This window comes from Rhinatrema bivittatum, chromosome 1 (genome assembly GCF_901001135.1).
Source record: "Rhinatrema bivittatum chromosome 1, aRhiBiv1.1, whole genome shotgun sequence".
In the NCBI taxonomy this organism is placed as follows: Eukaryota; Metazoa; Chordata; class Amphibia; order Gymnophiona; family Rhinatrematidae; genus Rhinatrema; species Rhinatrema bivittatum.
Genome location: NC_042615.1, coordinates 62,953,171 through 62,970,853, shown reverse-complemented (window position 1 = coordinate 62,970,853; position 17,683 = coordinate 62,953,171). Strand labels below are relative to the sequence as shown.

At 46.9% G+C, this 17,683-nt stretch overlaps 1 protein-coding gene across 1 annotated transcript in view; it reads left to right on the top strand.

Annotated features, from left to right (window-relative positions):
• The first annotated feature begins 6,938 nt into the window (after window positions 1-6,938).
• Window positions 6,939-17,683, top strand: part of LOC115096974 (fibrinogen alpha chain-like) — a 37,155-nt gene continuing 26,410 nt past the window's right edge. Inside the window, exons 1-2 of the mRNA XM_029612365.1 lie at window positions 6,939-7,041; window positions 9,392-9,520. Of these exons, the coding sequence (XP_029468225.1) occupies window positions 6,988-7,041; window positions 9,392-9,520 (183 nt within the window). The 5' untranslated portion in view covers window positions 6,939-6,987. The remainder of the gene's footprint in view (window positions 7,042-9,391; window positions 9,521-17,683) is intronic.

Here is a 17,683-nt window from a genome sequence, read left to right as displayed (position 1 = left end):
GTGCGAATGGCCTATGATGTATTTGAGACGACAACAAGGGTATCAGCGGCTGGCTTAAGGCCTCCAATCGTCCCCCTGAGGTCCAGGAGAAGCTGGCTGACCTCCCCTGTACAAGAGAAAACCTGTTCGGGGATAAGGTCCGAGATGCAGTGGCCCAACTGAAGGATCACTACGAAACCCTGCATCAATTGTCCCTTGGTGACCGCAGTGTGCCACGTAGAGACCCCAGGAAACCTTTCTACAGGCAGCAGAGATACTATCCTCCGGCCTCGTGAGCTCGTATGGCTTGGACTGCCCTGAAGGGTCATCCCTGCCAACAATGGGCACTTCGGGCCCAGCCCACACCTAAGCTCTGCCCTGCAGTGGGCTTTTGACTGGCGCAGAGAGAGCAGCAGCCTAACCCCGGTTCCCACTGGTCCCAGCCTACCGGTTGGAGGCCAGCTAGCCTTATTCGCAGACCACTGGACATCCATCACTACCGACCGATGGGTGTTAACCATCTTAAAATGGGGCTACCACCTAAACCTTCTCAAGATCCTGCCGGACACCCCTCCCTCAATGGGGAGGAGCCTCATGGAACATGCAGCAACCCTCGAGTTGGAACTCTCGGCCTTGTTGCAGTCCAGAGCCGTCAAACCAGTTCCCCAAGCCCAGCGAGGCCGGGGGATCTACTCTATTCTAAACAGAACAGGTGGCCTCCATCCCATCCTCAGCCTCCGAGCCTTAAATAGGTTGCTGAAGCAAGAGCAGTTCAAGATGGTCTCACTAGGCATCTTAATCCTACTTCTTCATCGGGGAGATTGGCTCTGCTCTCTTGATCTGCAGGACGCCTTTGCGCACATCGCCATATTCCCACCTCTTTGTAAATTCCTATGCTTTGTGGTAGGCCAGAGACATTTTCAATACAGGGTTCTGCCCTTCAGCCTTGCCTCCGCACCCTGAGTCTTCACCAAGTGCTTGGCAGTGGTGGGGATAGACTTGTGCCGCAATGGGGTGTACGTGTTCCCATATCTGGAAGACTGGCTCATCGGGAGTTCCTCGAGGGAGGGAGGGAGGCCTCCGGTCCCTGAACTTGAAAGTCGAAGTCCTCCAGTCGCTGGGGTTTCTCATCAGTTACCCAAAATTCCAGCTCATGCCATCCCAGCGGCTCAGCTTCATCAGAGCAGACCTGGTCACCACAGTGTCCAGAGCATTCCTTCCCAACGAACGGGTAACCACTCAGGCAGGTTTCGTCAGATCCATCCATCGCCTTCAGACGGCCTTGGCTCACCTGCTTCTGCAACTGCTGGGCCACATGGCGGCGTTGGTGCATATCACCTCAATGGCCCGACTGGCAATGAGAGTGACACAGTGGACCCTGTGTTCCCAGTGGCACCAAGCCTCTCAGGAACTCTCTGCGCTGGTACAGATAAGCAAGCCACTCCAACTCTCCCTCGCATGGTGGGCATGGGAGGCCAACTTGAGCAAAGGACTACCATTTCAGCCCCCTCCGGCTCAGGTGATCCTTACCATCGATGCCTCCAAAATTGGCTGGTGTGCCCATGTCAACGGCCTGAGGTCGAAGCCCGAGGCGATATGCCAGATAAATTTCTGGTTTAGAATGGCTTAGAAATGGCTTAGAATGGCTTAGAAATTTCTGGTTTAGAATGGCTTAGAACCGTCCCTGAGCCATTTCAAAAAAGGAATCAAGACTTGGCTCTTTAAACAGGCATACCCCAACTCCTCTCAATCCTAGTCATTGTCCTCCTTGAACCACCTCAGTCCCAGCTCAGCCTATAGTCCTTCTCCCTGACCTCCCCTATACCATCCCAGTACCCCCCCCCCGCTCCCTCCCTTTTTACCACCCCTATACCCTCCCTCCTAACATCCCTGCACCCCCCTCCTCCCTCCCCTAGCGCCCCTAGCCTCCCCCTACCCCGCCCTCTCACCCCCCAGCAACCTCTCCCTGAAAGTACCCTCTCTCTAATACACCCTGTTCCCTCCACCCCCTCCACTCCTTTTCCCCTCTTCCCTCCCTCCCTCCCTACCCCCCCTTGCACCAGCATTTAATTGTACATACGTGCACTTGCCTCTGTCATACTGTAAATAAGTTTCATATGCTAAGTTCTTAAGTGCACATGCCCCTTAACATTGTTTTAGTTCATTTGCATATATACTCCTAATATGAATGCAAATAGTTGTAACTCTGCTTGCTGACTCTCTTCTCCTGTACTTTTGTATATCATCCAGTTTACCCCCTCCCCCGTTCATTGTAATTTCCTTTCTCAGTTACTTGTAAACCGACATGATGTTTCCTACGAATGCCGGTATAAAAAAGTGTTAAAATAAAATAAATAAATAAATTTCCTAGAATTTCAGGCAATGCGGTATGCCCTCTATGCGTTCCAGGATCGCCTTTCCTACAAGGTTGTCTTGATACAGATAACCAAGTGGCCATGTGGTACATGAACAAACAGGGGAGCACAGGCTCCTATTTCTGTCAGGAAGCAGCGTAGATTTGGGCCTGGGCCTTGTCACGAGCAATGCTCCTACGAGCAGTGCACCTGGCAGGGACGGAGAATGTGATGGTGGACCGTCTCAGTCAGACATTTCACTCCTAAGAGTCGTCCCTCAACCCCTCCATGGTGCACAAGATCTTCCGCAAGTGGGGTTTGCCGGACGTGGATCTCTTTGCGTCCCCCCAGAACCACAACATGAGCTGCTTCTATTCCCTGTACAGGGAGATCAGAGAACCAGTCGTGGATGCCTTCACCCAATCCTGGAGTGCGGGTCTCCTGTACGTGTATCCTCCGATTCCACTCATAGGCAAGACCCTCATGAAACTCCAGCAGGATGGGGGTTCCGTGATCCTGATAGTCCTGCATTGGCCGCAACAGGTTTGGTTTCTGATCCTGCACAACCTGTCAGTCTAGGAACCCATACATCTGGGCTCCTCTTCTGAGCTCATCACACAGGATTAGGGCAAGTTGCGCCACCCGAACCTCTGGTCATGGGCCCTCACAGCCTGGAGGTTGAAAGGCTAGTATTTCAGACCCTCAACCTTTCAGATAACATCTCACAAGTCCTGGAAGCTTCTCGTAAGCCTTCCACATGAGGTCCTACCAATCAAAGTGGCGTAGGGTCTCCATCTGTTGTGTGGAGCAGGGTCTCGACCCTTTCACTTGCCCTACACCTCAGCTTCTGGATTATCTCTGGTATCTCGCAGTCGGGATTGCAGACTACTTCAGACTGAGTTCATCTGACTGCCTCACCAAGGACGTGTTTAAGGGCATCATCACCTCCTTTTTCTTACTGGTTATTCCTCTCTCTAGGCATCCCAGCATTCTTCTAGCTTTAGCTATTGCCTTGTCACATTGCTTTGCCATCTTCAGTTCACCAGAAACTATCACCCTAAGATCCCTCTCTTGGTCTGTGCACATCAGTCTTTCACCCTCCATCACATACAACTCTTTTGGATTACCACATCTTAGATGCATGATTCTGTACTTCTTGGCATTGAATCCCAGCTGCCAAATGTTCGATCACTCTTCAAGCTTTCTTAAATCACTTTTCATTCTCTCTACTCCTTCAGGCTTGTCCACTGTTGCAGATCTTAACATCATCCACAAATAGACAAACCTTACCTTCGATCTCTTCTGCAATGTTGCTCACAAAGATATTGAATGGAACCGGTCCCAACACAGATCACTGTGCCACTCCACTTAACACGGTTCTCTCTTCAGAGTAGGTTCCATTTACCATCACACGCTGTCTCCTATCAGCCAGTTTGTAATCCACTCCACCATCTTGTTACTCACTCCCAAGCTTCTCATTTTATTAACAAGCCTCCTATGTGAGACACTATCTAAAGCTTTACTGAAATTCAGTGACAAAAATTAGGAGTATCCCCAAAATACTCATTCAAAAATTGAATAAACAAGAATTCTTTGAGAAAATTTGATACCAGATCTAATATGACAATGAAGACAACTATGCAAAAAGGAGTGCATAAGAGACATTCCTACAGACCAATAATAATATAATCCTGCACATCACAGTTATAATCCAGGTACAATCAATTGTCATTAAAAAAAACCACTTTAAATAAATTAACACAACCACATAAAAGAAAGTTTTCAAAAAATTAAATTCCCCCCAAAATATGCAAAGCATTAAAGAAATATTTCCACAGCACTTCTCAAAAGAATGAATACTTTAAAAAATGCTCCAATGATTGTGTCTTAATCCAACCTAATTTAATGCAAAAGGTTTACCAGAAAGTATCCCCAAACATTTGCCATAAATCATTTCCTCCAAAGGGCTTGTGTTTTCCCAAATGGTACCTTCCTTGGGGGAATATTTATTAAATGGGAATACTTAACTGAAGCATCCAGCTGAATGTCTTCATGGAATCTTTTCAGCTTCACTTCTTAAAAAAAAGATTTTGATGGCAGTAAGAGCCAAATCCCACTGCTGCCATTGTCACTCTTTATAGACTTAGTTTTTGGGTACTTGCCAGGTTCTTATGGCCTGGGTTGGCCACTGTTGGAGACAGGATGCTGGGCTTGATGGACCCTTGGTCTGACCCAGTATGGCATATTCTTATGTTCTTATGTTCTTAAATCACATCAGGCACTCCTCAATCTAATTCTCTAGTCACCCAATCAAAAAGAAAATCAATCAGATTTGTCTAACAGGACCTTTCCCTGGTGAATCCATGCTGTCTTGGGGTTAGCAACTTGCCAGATTGTAAATAGTTCAGTATCCTTTTGTGAGGCAGTGACCCTAGTGTTCCCCTATTTACCTGTGCAGGACCAGGCTAGATGCCTGGAATACCTTAAATCACAACCTCTGGGATGTTTCTTCACCAAATCAAACACACAAAAATGAACTCATCAAATATATGACCCTTCAATAACCAATGATATACTAATGGAGTTTCTGTTCTCTTTTGTTTTAGGCAACTCCAATGTTCAGAGTTTCGAGTTCTAAATTGACATGTTGTTTTCCCAATGTACAGTTTATTGCACGGACACTGAACCATGTATACACCAAACAAGTTGCACATGTGGAAGAATTTTACATCAAATACATTTTCTCTGTGAATATACATATCACATGACAGGTCTGTCTGAATTCCCATTAGTGAACCTGTGGCAAGCCAAATGGATATAACAGTGATTCATTGCTCCAAGACATCATTTATAAACAATTGCTATAGCAGACACATCATAGCTGAAAATTTAGTTATGCAATCTGATAACTTTTGGTAAGAAGAACATGTTTTAGCAAAGAAATGATGAGTATTTGTACATCATCTGCGTAGACTTAGTTTTTGGGTACTTGCCAGGTTCTTATGGCCTGGGTTGGCCACTGTTGGAGACAGGATGCTGGGCTTGATGGACCTTTGGTCTGACCCAGTATGGCATGTTCTTATGTTCTCATGTAATGCACAATAGGACACTGTCTTCTATTCCATGACTTTTTAATTGCCTGAGTTACCTTTCATGAGAGACTTTTCTCAGATATCCTCTGAAAATCCAGCTACATCATATCAACCAGTTCAACCTAATCCACAACTTTTACGGTCCCGGCCTGCGGAGGTCCGCGGCCAGCCCCTCCACCTACCTCGGGGTCACTCCAGCTGACTGCGGCGTCCTCCGCTCTGGTCCGGGCCTTGTCGGGGCCTTCCCACAGCGCTCCCTCCACAAGGGAGACGCCGCCAGTTCTCTGCCACTGGCCCTGGCCCTTAGGAGCGCGCATGCAAGAGCTCTAAATTTAAAGGGGCCATGGCGGGAAACTTTGGCCCGGCCCCGGAGGTGACATCAGTCGCTCTCGGGTATTTAAACCCTGCTGAGAGCTCTACTGTTTGCCTTGCAATGGGTCTTCTCTGGTGAGAGTGAGTTGCTGTTCCTGACGTTCCACCTTGTTCCTGATTCCTGCTCTGTTCCAGCTTGTTCCTGATTCCTGCTCCATCCTCGCCTATTCCTGGTTCCTGCTCCTTCCTTGGCTCGTCTCTCTGGCTCCTGACTTCGGTACGTCCTCTGGTATTCCTGCTCTGCTGCTCGTCCTGACCTCTGGCTTGTCTCCGGTTCCCGCTTGTCTGCTGCCTGCCCTGACTTCTGGTACATCTGCTCGTCCCGCACCTCTGCTGCCCGCCACGACCTTGGATTGGCCTCGTCTTCACTGTCCTGCCACCTGCCTCGACTCGGACCTCTCACCAGATTCCTTCTCACCAGGAGACCTCCTCCTAAGTCCTGCCGGCCCCGGTACCCAAGGGCTCAACCTGCGGGGAACGAGGGCTGGTATAGGTGAAGGTCCTGTTGGGTCTCTTGCTCCTGTACCTCCTCCCGGCTACGAGTTCCGCTGTGGGCCTTCCCCCGGCGAATCCTCTTCACATCCTAGCCAGCTCAAGGATCCACAATCACAACACATCTTATTTACACCTTCAAAAAATTCTCATAGACCGGTATGGCAAGATTTCCCTTTGCAGAATCCATCCCTGTCTATCCACATGCCCAGTAATTCCATTCTTAACAATGGTTTCCACCATTTTGTCCAGCACTGACATTGAGCTGACTGGTCTGCTATATTTAGTAGCATTTTGGAAAACTATGCCATGCTAAAATGAAATAAAATACACTTTAAACTTAAAGCAAGGTTAAGATGCTGAACTTGGTCCTTGTATGTATTGTAACATAACTGCTTTAATGTTGCAGGCTAGATTATTTTCTAAAATCTCTTTTTTTTCTTTTCCTCACATATTGAAACAGTAAGAGGACACTAGGTCATCTGGCAGTGGCCGGAGCAAACAAACACAGGGGTCTTGTGCAAGTATCAGAAGGCCTGCGGTGGTGTGGGGGCAGCCTGGCAGCAGTATGTACCCTGTAAACAGACGGGTATATAATGATTAATCCCGGCTCCCAACCCAGCTCTATATAGTGGCAAGAAGAAAAGAGGAAAGCTATCACTGAAGTCTGAGCCCTGCTCCCCAGTGCCTCCGAAGAGATGTTACAGATAAGGGGCCTCTGCTTTCTGCTCTGCTTGGCAGGCACAGTATGGGTATGGATCATTCTCTGCTTTTTTTTTTTTTTTTAATTTTCTCTCCTCTGTCGCTTCCTTATTCTTGCCACCCTTATTTAATGAATTGGCATTGTCAGCCTTAATTGCTCCTGCACGGTCTCACCTTAGCCCCCCCCCAAAAAAAATGCTTTGGAAGCCTGGTTTTGGTCAGCAAGGTTTAGAGTCTTAAATGAATAATGATATTGCAGCCTATCAAGTATTATAATGTATATTTATAGTGAGTCTAAGTCATGTAAGGACGCTTAGGTTCAACATTGAAATCCATCTTGAAGCAGGCGGAAGAGGAATATTACATTAAAATGTATAAGGATTACAGAAAAGGACAAGCTATACACATTATTATTAAATCCAAAATAACTATTGCCTCTAGTGAAATGATAGAAGAAAACTGTATAATATTTTAAGTATTTCCAGCGAACGGCACAAGGTTGATAGCAGGGGCACTGGAAGCTGGGCAATATTCCTTTTCCTTTCTGGCTGCCAGTCAGAAAGCTGTTGGGTATGGGGGTGGGGGGGGGGTGGGGTAATTTACCTTCCAACTGAAAAATAAAATAATAATTTGGTTTCAAATACAGTAGATTCTCAAAGCTTTATAGGACCTCAGCCCTCTAGAAATAAAAATGTTTTTATGTGCGCACTACCTCCAGGCATGCTGATTCCCCCACATGGAGGGGGAGTGAGAGAGAGAGCAGGCATTTACCATCTTAAATTAATTAAGACTTGGACACCTTAAAGCAAATTAAGTAAATCCCCACCGGCAACAGGGCAGGTGACAAAGCCGGAGGTGGGGACAGCGCCAGCATCTTCCTCCCAGGTTTAAAACCAGAAGCCACCCCAGCAGTTGGCAGCTGGAAAGACTGGCAGAGCCTGGGGACTGGAAGTCTTCCCTCTCCCCTCCAGCCAAATCTAAGGAATCAGTATAAAAAGATTACTTTGGTGATACACAGAACCTTTGGAAACGGCAGAGTCCTATCCTCAAAGCTCCAGAAGCTTAAGGACAGATTCTGTGACCCAAAAGGTAGAAATTCTGCAGCACAAAACAAACCCATATATTGCCATTAAATAATGAAAATTCATGCCCATGGAAGGTAATTTTATTTTACTAATTAGATATTTAAGAACATATTATTGCAGCAACTTAACTATTACTGTATAATCAAGTCAAACTTCATTGACTATCTCTAAACTAGTAATCCTGATAACAGAGTTATAGGGAGAAAATTGCTTTTGACATACTATTTAAATTTAAATTCCCATTTTAAAAGGCAGACTGTCTTGAGTTACTCACATCCATTCCGTGTTAAAAAGTCAGTGTTCATGCTGCGTGCACATTAAATAATGCTACATTTTAAAATCCTATGCTTCCTCATAAAACCCTTAGGTGCGCTAATGTGCTCAGCCTCTGGTTATTTCATGAAAGAAAGAAAAAGAATGCTTGCATCTTGTTAAGATGATCATAGTTGATCTGCCTGTTCAATATGTTTTGTATCAATGTTAAAGCTGCCCATGGCAGTCTCAAAGCTTACAGAGTTCATTTATTGCAGAGGAAACCTTTTCAGTTGTTGTTTTTCTCTTTTTCACTCGGTTATTAACATACTGTGCAAATAGTGTTTCCCAGTGCCATGACTAGACAGAGCTGAGCCCAGGACTCTGCTTGCCCGTGTTCCTCCACCCCACACTTTCCTACCTCCGTGCTTTTGTTGCTGTTGTCTTCCCCTCACCTTGCAGCTCTTAAGGCGGGAAAAGTGGCTGGGTCCAGTACTAGGCCCATCGGCTGTGATGGAGCAATAGCAGTCAAGGCATATGGAGTCTCAGCCAGAATGGGCTTACAGGTCCTACCAGCCGCAAGAGGTCCTTGTGCTTCTGCATCCCAGTTTGGACAGTGTTTGTATATGCTGCTAAAAAAAAAAAAAAAAAAAAAAAAAGAGACATTCTGAAACAGAGAGCAAATTTTGCTACTTACTCCTTGGTTTACTTGGTTTTAGTCTAGTGCCATGAGATGCTCAAGGAAAGTAACAAGAACCTACAACAAATAAACAATGCAATAGCAACTAACACTCTAAATAAAATAGACAGATATAAACATACACGTAATAACAGATTACCATGAAAACAAAAGCGCAGGGAACCAGGGGCTTTGCCATAACTGTTACTGATTAGATGCTCCACTACAGACTGCGAAGAGGACCAGAGGAGTAAATGAAGCTGGCACAGAAGCACCATCCCAGGAATGTTGCTTTTTTTTCCTGTTGGCTTTTTTTGCCTTTGTAAATAGCAACTGAAAAACTCTGCCAATAACCCAGGGCCTTTCTTTCTGTTTCTGTGCCAGGCGGCTGATCAGGAAACTGAATTTAGCGAAACGGGAGCCACAGGCCGGGGGCCTCGGGTGGTAGAGCATGGCGCTCAATCGGCCTGCAAGCAGGAGAAGAGCTGGCCTTTCTGTGCCGATGAGGACTGGGTAAGTGAGCGTCCCCACACTGCTGCATGTGGTATAACCTGCACCTAGGGCTACTAATGCTGCTTCCCTTTCTGGCTGCCGCTCATTCAGGTCAATACAGAAAAACCCGCGGGAGAGCCACCGAGCGCCCGCTCTCCCGACTCGTGCCCAAGCTCTCCCTGGGCACGCGATTCAGTAAAAAAAAAAAAATGTAAATGAGAGCCCGCAGTAAAAGGAGGCGCTAGGGACACTAGCGCGTCCCTAGCGCCTCCTTTTTGACAGAAGCGGCGGCCGTCAGCGGGTTTGACAGCCGATGCTCAATTTTTCCGGCATCGGTTCTCAAACCCGCTGACAGCCACAGGTTCGGAAAACGGACGCCAGCAAAATTGAGCGACTGTCTTCCAACCCGTGAGCTGCGGGCAGATTTAAATTTATTTTTTTTTACTTTTGGGGCGATATTAAGTCGGAGGGTGTACAGAAAAACAGTTTTTTCTGCTTTTCTGTACACTTTCCCTTTGGCAGGCATTAATTTCTGAAAGTAAAATGTGCGGCTTGGCTGCACATTTTACTTTCTGGATCGCGCGGGAATGACTAATAGGCCCATCAACATGCATTTTCATGTTGCAGGTGTTATTAGTTTCGGGAGGGGGTTGGCTGCACGTTTTCGATGCGCTATTACTCCTTACTGTATAAGGCGTAAAAATAGCACGTCGAAAACGAGTGACCAAACGCGGGCTAACAGTGCGTTCCACCAGAGCGCACTGTACTATATCGGCCCAATTGTAAAAAGCAATACTTAAACAAAAGGAGTTTGAAGACTTAGGAACAGGGATAAGCCAACCTTTTTTACACAAAGGTACATTATTGGCCAAGGGTTCCCCTTGGAGCTCCAGTTGGGTAAAGGTGGTGGTGGTCATGGTGGATGATTGTGGTGGTGGTGGGTTGGCTCAGAGCTCAGGTCATGGAACAGGGGAGCCTGTATAAAGCAAAGTATGCCCAACCCCAGAACCAACATTCCTGCATCCCTGGCTACAGAGAGACTGCCTCCCCTCATGTGCGTACACATCTGTATTTAAAATGGGATTACTCACTCATCAGCTGCCAATGTTTGCTGCTTGGACAGACTGTGCTTTGTTTTAAAAGGAGGCTATGGAGAAGAACACAAGGCCACAATAGCTGGCTGCAAGAGGAGTTCCGCTTATGGCTCCCACTGCCGATCGGCTGTTTCAGGGGCCAATATGGTGAGGCAGCGGTGGGGGCTCCAGTGTTTGGCAGAGTTCTGGGTCTCGATCCCAAAAAAGGGCCTCTGCTGTCGCTACTTCCAGTGGGAGAGGGCCAGAAATGCTAGAGAATGGCAGGAAACATTCCTTGATAGCCTCCTACTGCTATCAGGTGTTCGCTGCAGGTTCCAGGAAAGCAGCGATAAAAACACAGGCAGAGTCGGGCTGCAGGGGCAAGATGGTGCCACAACAAAATAGACCCAGGAGAGAACGTCCCCCTCCACCCCCACACACACTATAGCTCCAAGATCATCCTTGCCTCCTGCCAACATCATCAACAAAAGCCTGAAGTGTCCACGTTTTATGGTGCATACACAACACTGGGTACTTGTTGGTGATGTGGGCAAGAGCCAGGGAGGGCCACAGCCTGCAACAGAGCTCTGGGTGGCCAGTAGGACTGCAAATTTACAAAAGGACTGGATGAAAGGGCCTTGAAGGCCATGTTTGGTTTCTATTGTCTTTCATTATTAACCATAATTTAAACTCCAGGAGGTCCATATTCAAAAGCCACTTAGACGGATAATGTAATAATTATCCGTCTAAACGGTTTACCCATCTACATCCGCTTAGCACGATTTATTGCTATAATCGGAATTAAAACACTTTTAAATAAATTAAATAAATAAATAAATAAAGTAAATACATTCGGCTTTCATCGGCTAAATTCTAGCTGGTTAATTCTAGCAGATTCCTAGGTTTCCTTTTTTATTTTGTCTTTACATATTACATTCATAACATTTTCTACTATTTACGTGCAACTCATTCTTTTATTGTTGCCTCCTCCCTTCCCTCCAATTAAAAAAAATATAAAGACACTCTTTGCCGCTTTCCATGCACGCTTTGTCACAGAATGAGGAACAATGCAATGCCTGCTTGGGGCTCTGCTAAAACATTTTGAAGAAGAGTGGAAAGAATTAGTTTCATGACTGCCAAAAGGTCTGACCCTCACCAGTATCTCAGCCATGCAACATGGGTCGGATCTGTGCACTGTAAAACCAATTAAAAGATATATTTTCTAATTAAGACAGGGGCATTCCAGGGTGTACACTGCAGCGAGTTATACGTATTTCTTGGGTGACCTTTGGCTTCCTGTTTCATAAAGTAGCAAAACCCCAGACCCTCTATTGCAGGGGTTGGCAGCCACTGACCCTCATCCTGGAGGTTATTTTCATCAGCTCACCACGTCCACCACCATACCCCAAACACTATCACAATGAGGGCTGGTGCAAGCCTATTTGATGGCCTAGACAAACCTTCAGTTATTCACATCCCCCTTCCCCAACTTATCTATTAGCGGCAGCTCCAGCACAGCGCTCCCTCCAACCCACAACGGTGGCTCCAGGACTGCGCTTCCTTCATTAGCACTATTGTCTCTGATATTGCATCCCTCTAGACTTCAGAATGGCAGGATTTTGCCACCCTCAAAATCTTGACGCTCTAGGCGACTACCTAGTTTGCCTAATGGAAGTACCAGCCCTAATCACAGCAGTGTAAAACTCTTCTTTCAGCCACACTGACATTTATTGGAGTTTACAAAAAAACATTTTCTCTTCAAAAGGGATTCTAGAAGCTAATTTGCTCAGCGTACTGATGCAGTTCTTAATAAAAGCCAATGTCCGAAACCAGCTGAATTGGTTCCAATTGCTGGATTTATTTGGCAATATGGCGAGATGTTATAATGCTGACAAACATATTTACTAGTGTTCCATGATATCCAAAAAGGTTGACAACTTGCTGTTTGATTCAGATGGTCCAGTCCTGATCTTAATCACATAATCAGTTTGCACAGCATTCCAGGTATAACAAAATGTCCAAGAGTCAATTCAGAACATTAATCCTGTTCAGTCTCTCTTCCTAGTACTCACATGAAATGCACTCTTCAGCAGAGAGATCCCTTCCACCTGCAAGTTCACAGAGTGTTGTGATTGATCCTTTCTGAGAGCAGTCGGGAGCTCTGTAAGAGAGCTGGGTTGGAAACACCTCAGCTGCAGCTTACTGCTTCCTCTCCGGCTCCAGCTCACAGTCTGACACACATTCTCTGCAGGAGCATGCCCAGTTCCCTCATACTGTACCAAACATGTCTTTTGCCTAGGTGTGTGTGTGTGTGTGTGTGTGTTGGGGGGTGAGGTGACTGAATTATGCTAAAAAGGTTTAGTAACAGTTGGTTACATACACATGGACTTTTGCTCCTGCTTTGTGTTTGGGCATTTTCTCTGAGAAAAATAGCAGGCATAAAGGTGAATTTTAAAAGGCATGCACACACCAAAATTAGGAGATACACGCATGCACCCGATTTTAAAAGGCACCCACATGCACGTGCAAGTCCTGATGCATGAATATCTCACTTCGAACTAAAAAGGGGTGTGGTTTGGGTATGGTGTGGGCGTTCGGGGGCGAGGCCAAGAGATGCACGCATAAGTAGGTGTGCACCTGAGCGTGCGTCCAGGTCTAGTGCTATTGAGTAAGTGTAAATCTAAATAAAATTGTTTCCAGGCATGTCTCAGCTGAGTGAAGGATCTGGGTTTACTGAGCAGATGCAGACTAAAAAACCAGGGGGATTAAGAGGACTTAGCTGTACATTGGGCAAACTGGTGGACGACCTGGTCATGGCGGGGAAGCATGCCTGTTATAAAATTCCCCAACTTTCGTGGTTCAAATCCAACTTTACGCAGCTGTGTGCACCCACTTGCAAAATCACATGTATGTGTGCGCATGTTATAAAATGGTTGCGTATCCAGGCTCATGCCAATGCACACGTGTATATGTGCACCTACGTGCCCGTTTGAAGGTTACCATCCCAGGGTTGAAAATACAGTCTATGTGCATTATTTTCCTTCCCCCACCACAACATGCCCCCAGGATAGCCTCCTTTCGATGTGGCTATGAGCATGCACATTGTAGAAGCACGCACACACTCTAAGCTGCACTGAAGGAGGAGATTATTTTAGCCAGCCAATTTACACGTGACTGAATTTGAATGTGTACTTTTAAACAGGGCCAGTGCTAACTTTTTTGCTACCCTGTGCGAATAATTACTGTGCTGTGCCCCCCCCCCCCCCCTCCCACCACCACCCCGGTCATTCATTCTTAGTCCCAGACCCACTAAAAAAAATGCCTAGCTCTCTTCAGTGATACAAATTTTAAAAACTGACTTCCCTCCCACCGAACCCATGTCTGGTGCAAGGGTATTAGGTGCCCCAGGCGAACCTTGTAGCCTTGCACAAAGTGCCCCCCCCCGCCCCATTCCACACACACAGTTAAGAGCTATGTATTTATATTTTACATTAAAAATATCAAAGTACAGTATTCTGAGGTAAAAATATCACTTACATTATATTTACATACACTGCTGTGATACCAACCAGAAATCCCTGCAAAAAAGACACTTGGAACCCGTATGGTATTAGGCCTATTGTGATGTGTGTTGGGTGTGGACTTGACCCTCTGAAAGCCCTAAAACACTAATACGGCCGCCAGCCACAGCAGTCCGCGACCGGAGCCGTCCACTCACCTGCGGCGTCGGGCCCTCCCTGGGACGGCTGCAGGAGCCGGCAGCCACCGCTGAGATTCCCTTCGCGGCTGTGCCAATCCAAGATGGCCACCGTTCTGTTGACTCCGCCCCCGCTGGGCCTCCTAGAGCCACGCACGCGGCTGCTGTAGAGATTTAAAGGGGCTATGACAGGAAATGGTCATGGCTCCTCTTTGGGACTTCTTCCTGGGGCCCTGTATTTAAGGCAAGGTCTGCTCCTCAGACCTTGCCTTGGTATCTTGGCTCTTGGTCTTGTGCCTTGAGTTCTTGGTCTGCAGCCTGCTTGTCTGGTTCCTGTTCATCTTGTTCCTTGTTCCTGGTTCTCTCCTCATTGGATGGATTTCCGCTGGCTTCGACCTCTGGACCGGCTTCCAACCATCCGCTGGCTTCGACCTCTGGACCGGCTTCCGACCATCCGCTGGCTTCGACCTCTGGAACGGTTTCCGACCAATCTCTGGCTTTGACCCCTGGACTGGCTTCTGACCAATCTCTGGCTTCGACACCTGGACCGGCTTCCGACCATTCTTCTGGCTTAGTCCCTTGGACCAACTTCGGATCACTCTCTGAAGAACTTTACTTGAATCAACTTCGACCTGCTGGAGGCGTCAGCTATCTGGATTACACAACCTGCAGGAGGCGCCTGCATCCAGATCTTCTTCGGTCTCCAGGAAGTCTCCTAAGTCCCAGTGGCCGGGTTCCTACGGGCTCCTCCTGGGGGAATCGCGAGCTTCCAGGGTGAAGTCTTTATTTCACGTATTCATCACCAGGCCTCGCCTTCCGACAATAGGGACCTAAGAGGGTTCACTCTCCTAGGCAGCGCTGACTCTACCTTGGACCAAGGGGCCACTGCCAGAACCATAATAGTTTACCAAGGCCATGGACCCGGTAGAGGCCTCTGATCTGCAAGTCCGTCCAGGTCTCACCCAAAGGATGTTGGAGCAACAGCGGATATTGGAGTCCTTGGCATTTTCCATCAGTCAATTCCACGCTCGCTTGGATGCAGTGGTCACAGCTCAAGCCAGTCCTCTACCAACATTGACAGCATTGGTAATTCCTCTACCTGCGCCGCCACATTACTCCGGCGAACCTCGTTTGTGTTTGGGGTTTCTCGTCCAATGCAACATGCACTTCCGTCTTCAAGCTAATCTCTTTCCGGATGATTTGACAAAGACGATTTACATCTTGTTCCTGTTAGAAGGCAAGGCCTTGGCTTGGGCCTCTCCGCTGTGGCATCGATCAGATCCAGTTCTACAGGATTTTCCTCATTTTTTGGAGTTATTTAAAACTGTGTTTGAGGAACCCGGTAAAGAGGCAGCCGTGGGGGCCGATCTGATTCGTATCCATCAAGGAGGATGTACGCTCACCGACTACATGATTGAATTCAGAACTTTAACCCCTGAACTCCATTGGGAGGAACGCGTTCTTCGGATCATCTTTCTTGAAGAACTATCCGCTAAAATTAAGGACGAGCTGGCAGCTCGGGAATTCCCTTCTTCATTGAACTCTCTTATTGAATTAGCAACTAAGATTAACCGCCGTCTGCAAGAAAGGGCTCATGAGACTCTGGGTTTGAGCAGGCAGATGACAGTTCCTTGTCCTCCACACTCTTCTTCTTCTTCAGTTCCCCATACTTCATCCCTCTCTGAAGGAACTACAGAAGAACCTAGGCAGTTAGGACGAGGTCCTCTCTGCCCAGAAGAATGACAAAGGCGTCGCAAGGCCGGCCTTTGCCTATATTGTGGAAGTTCGGGTCATTTCATTGCTGGCTGTCCTTTACGTCCCGGGAAATTACAAAGTTTATGGACCTCTGGGAGAATAACCCTAGGCATCACTTCACCAGCTCCTCCACTTTCCTTGCTGGTTACCTTTTGCCTCGGAGGTCAGAAATTTACCACGCTGGCTCTAGTAGATTCTGGAGCCGGAGGAAATTTCATCTTGCAAGATATTGTGAAACAATTGCTCATTCCTATCTGTCCATGCCCGAGACCGCTGATTATCTCTTCTATCCATGGAGAACCCTTACCAGGAAGAATTACACACCAAACAGTTCCTCTGGATTGCTTCATTGCACCTAACCACATGGAACAAATTTCTCTATATGTCATCCAGAAAGCTATCCACCCAGTCGTTCTCAGTATTCCCTGGCTGCAACGCCATAAACCACAATTCAACTGGACATCTTTGAAATTAACCCATTGGGGTGCCACATGCCACGAAACCTGCCTTAAAGGAACAGCCTCTTCCTGTAGCTATTTGTGCACTTCTATCCTGGAAGGATTGCCAGTTCACTACAATCAATTTGCGGATGTATTTTCCAAGAAAGCCGCGGACATTTTGCCTCCGCATCGAGAATTTGACTGTGCCATTAATTTAGTCCCTGGAACCACTCCGCCTCATGGAAGAGTTTATCCTTTATACGTCCCAGAGATTCAGGCTATGGCTGAATATATTCAGGACAATCTCAAGAAAGGATTTATCAGACAATCAAAATCCCCAGCCGAGGCTGGTTTTTTCTTTGTTGGGAAAAAGGACGGGACTTTGCGACCCTGTATTAATTTTTGGGGGCTTAATGCTATTACTATCAAGGACCGCTATCCATTGCCATTAATAGCTGAACTCTTTGATCACTTACAAGGAGCCAGGGTGTTCTCTAAATTGGACCTACGAGGTGCATACAATTTGATCAGAATACGAGAGAGCGATGAGTGGAAGACGTCTTTTAACACCAGGAACGGCCATTATGAATATCTCGTCATGCCGTTTGTCTAACTAATGCTCTTGCAGTCTTCCAGCACTTTATTAATGAAATATTTCGAGACTTGCTCTATGTATGCGTAGTAGTCTATTTGGACGACATATTGATTTTTTTCCCGGGATCTACAGATGCATCGACAACATGTGTTACAAGTTTTGCAATGCTTAAGAGAGACTAGACTCTTTGCCAAGGTTGAAAATGCGTCTTTGAAAAAGAATCTCTAACCTTCTTGGAGTACATTATTTCCAATCTGGGCTTTCAAATGGATCCCTCCAAGTTAAAATGCATCCAAGAATGGCCTCAGCCTACTGGATTACGTGCGCTCCAATGCTTTCTAGGGTTCACCAATTACTATCGTAGTTTTATCCGGAACTTCTCCAAACTGGCTGCTCCCCTCACTGCTTTAACTCGTAAGGGGGCGGACATCAAGGCATGGCCTGTGGAAGCTAAAGAAGCCTTCCGGAACCTCAAGAAGTCCTTCCTGCAGAAACCTTGCCTTCGGCATCTGGATCCTAGACGTCCATTTACGGTAGAAGTAGACGCCTCCGCCGTTGGAGTAGGAGCAGTGCTCAGCCAAAATGACGCATCTGGAACATCTCACCCATGCTCCTACTTTTCTA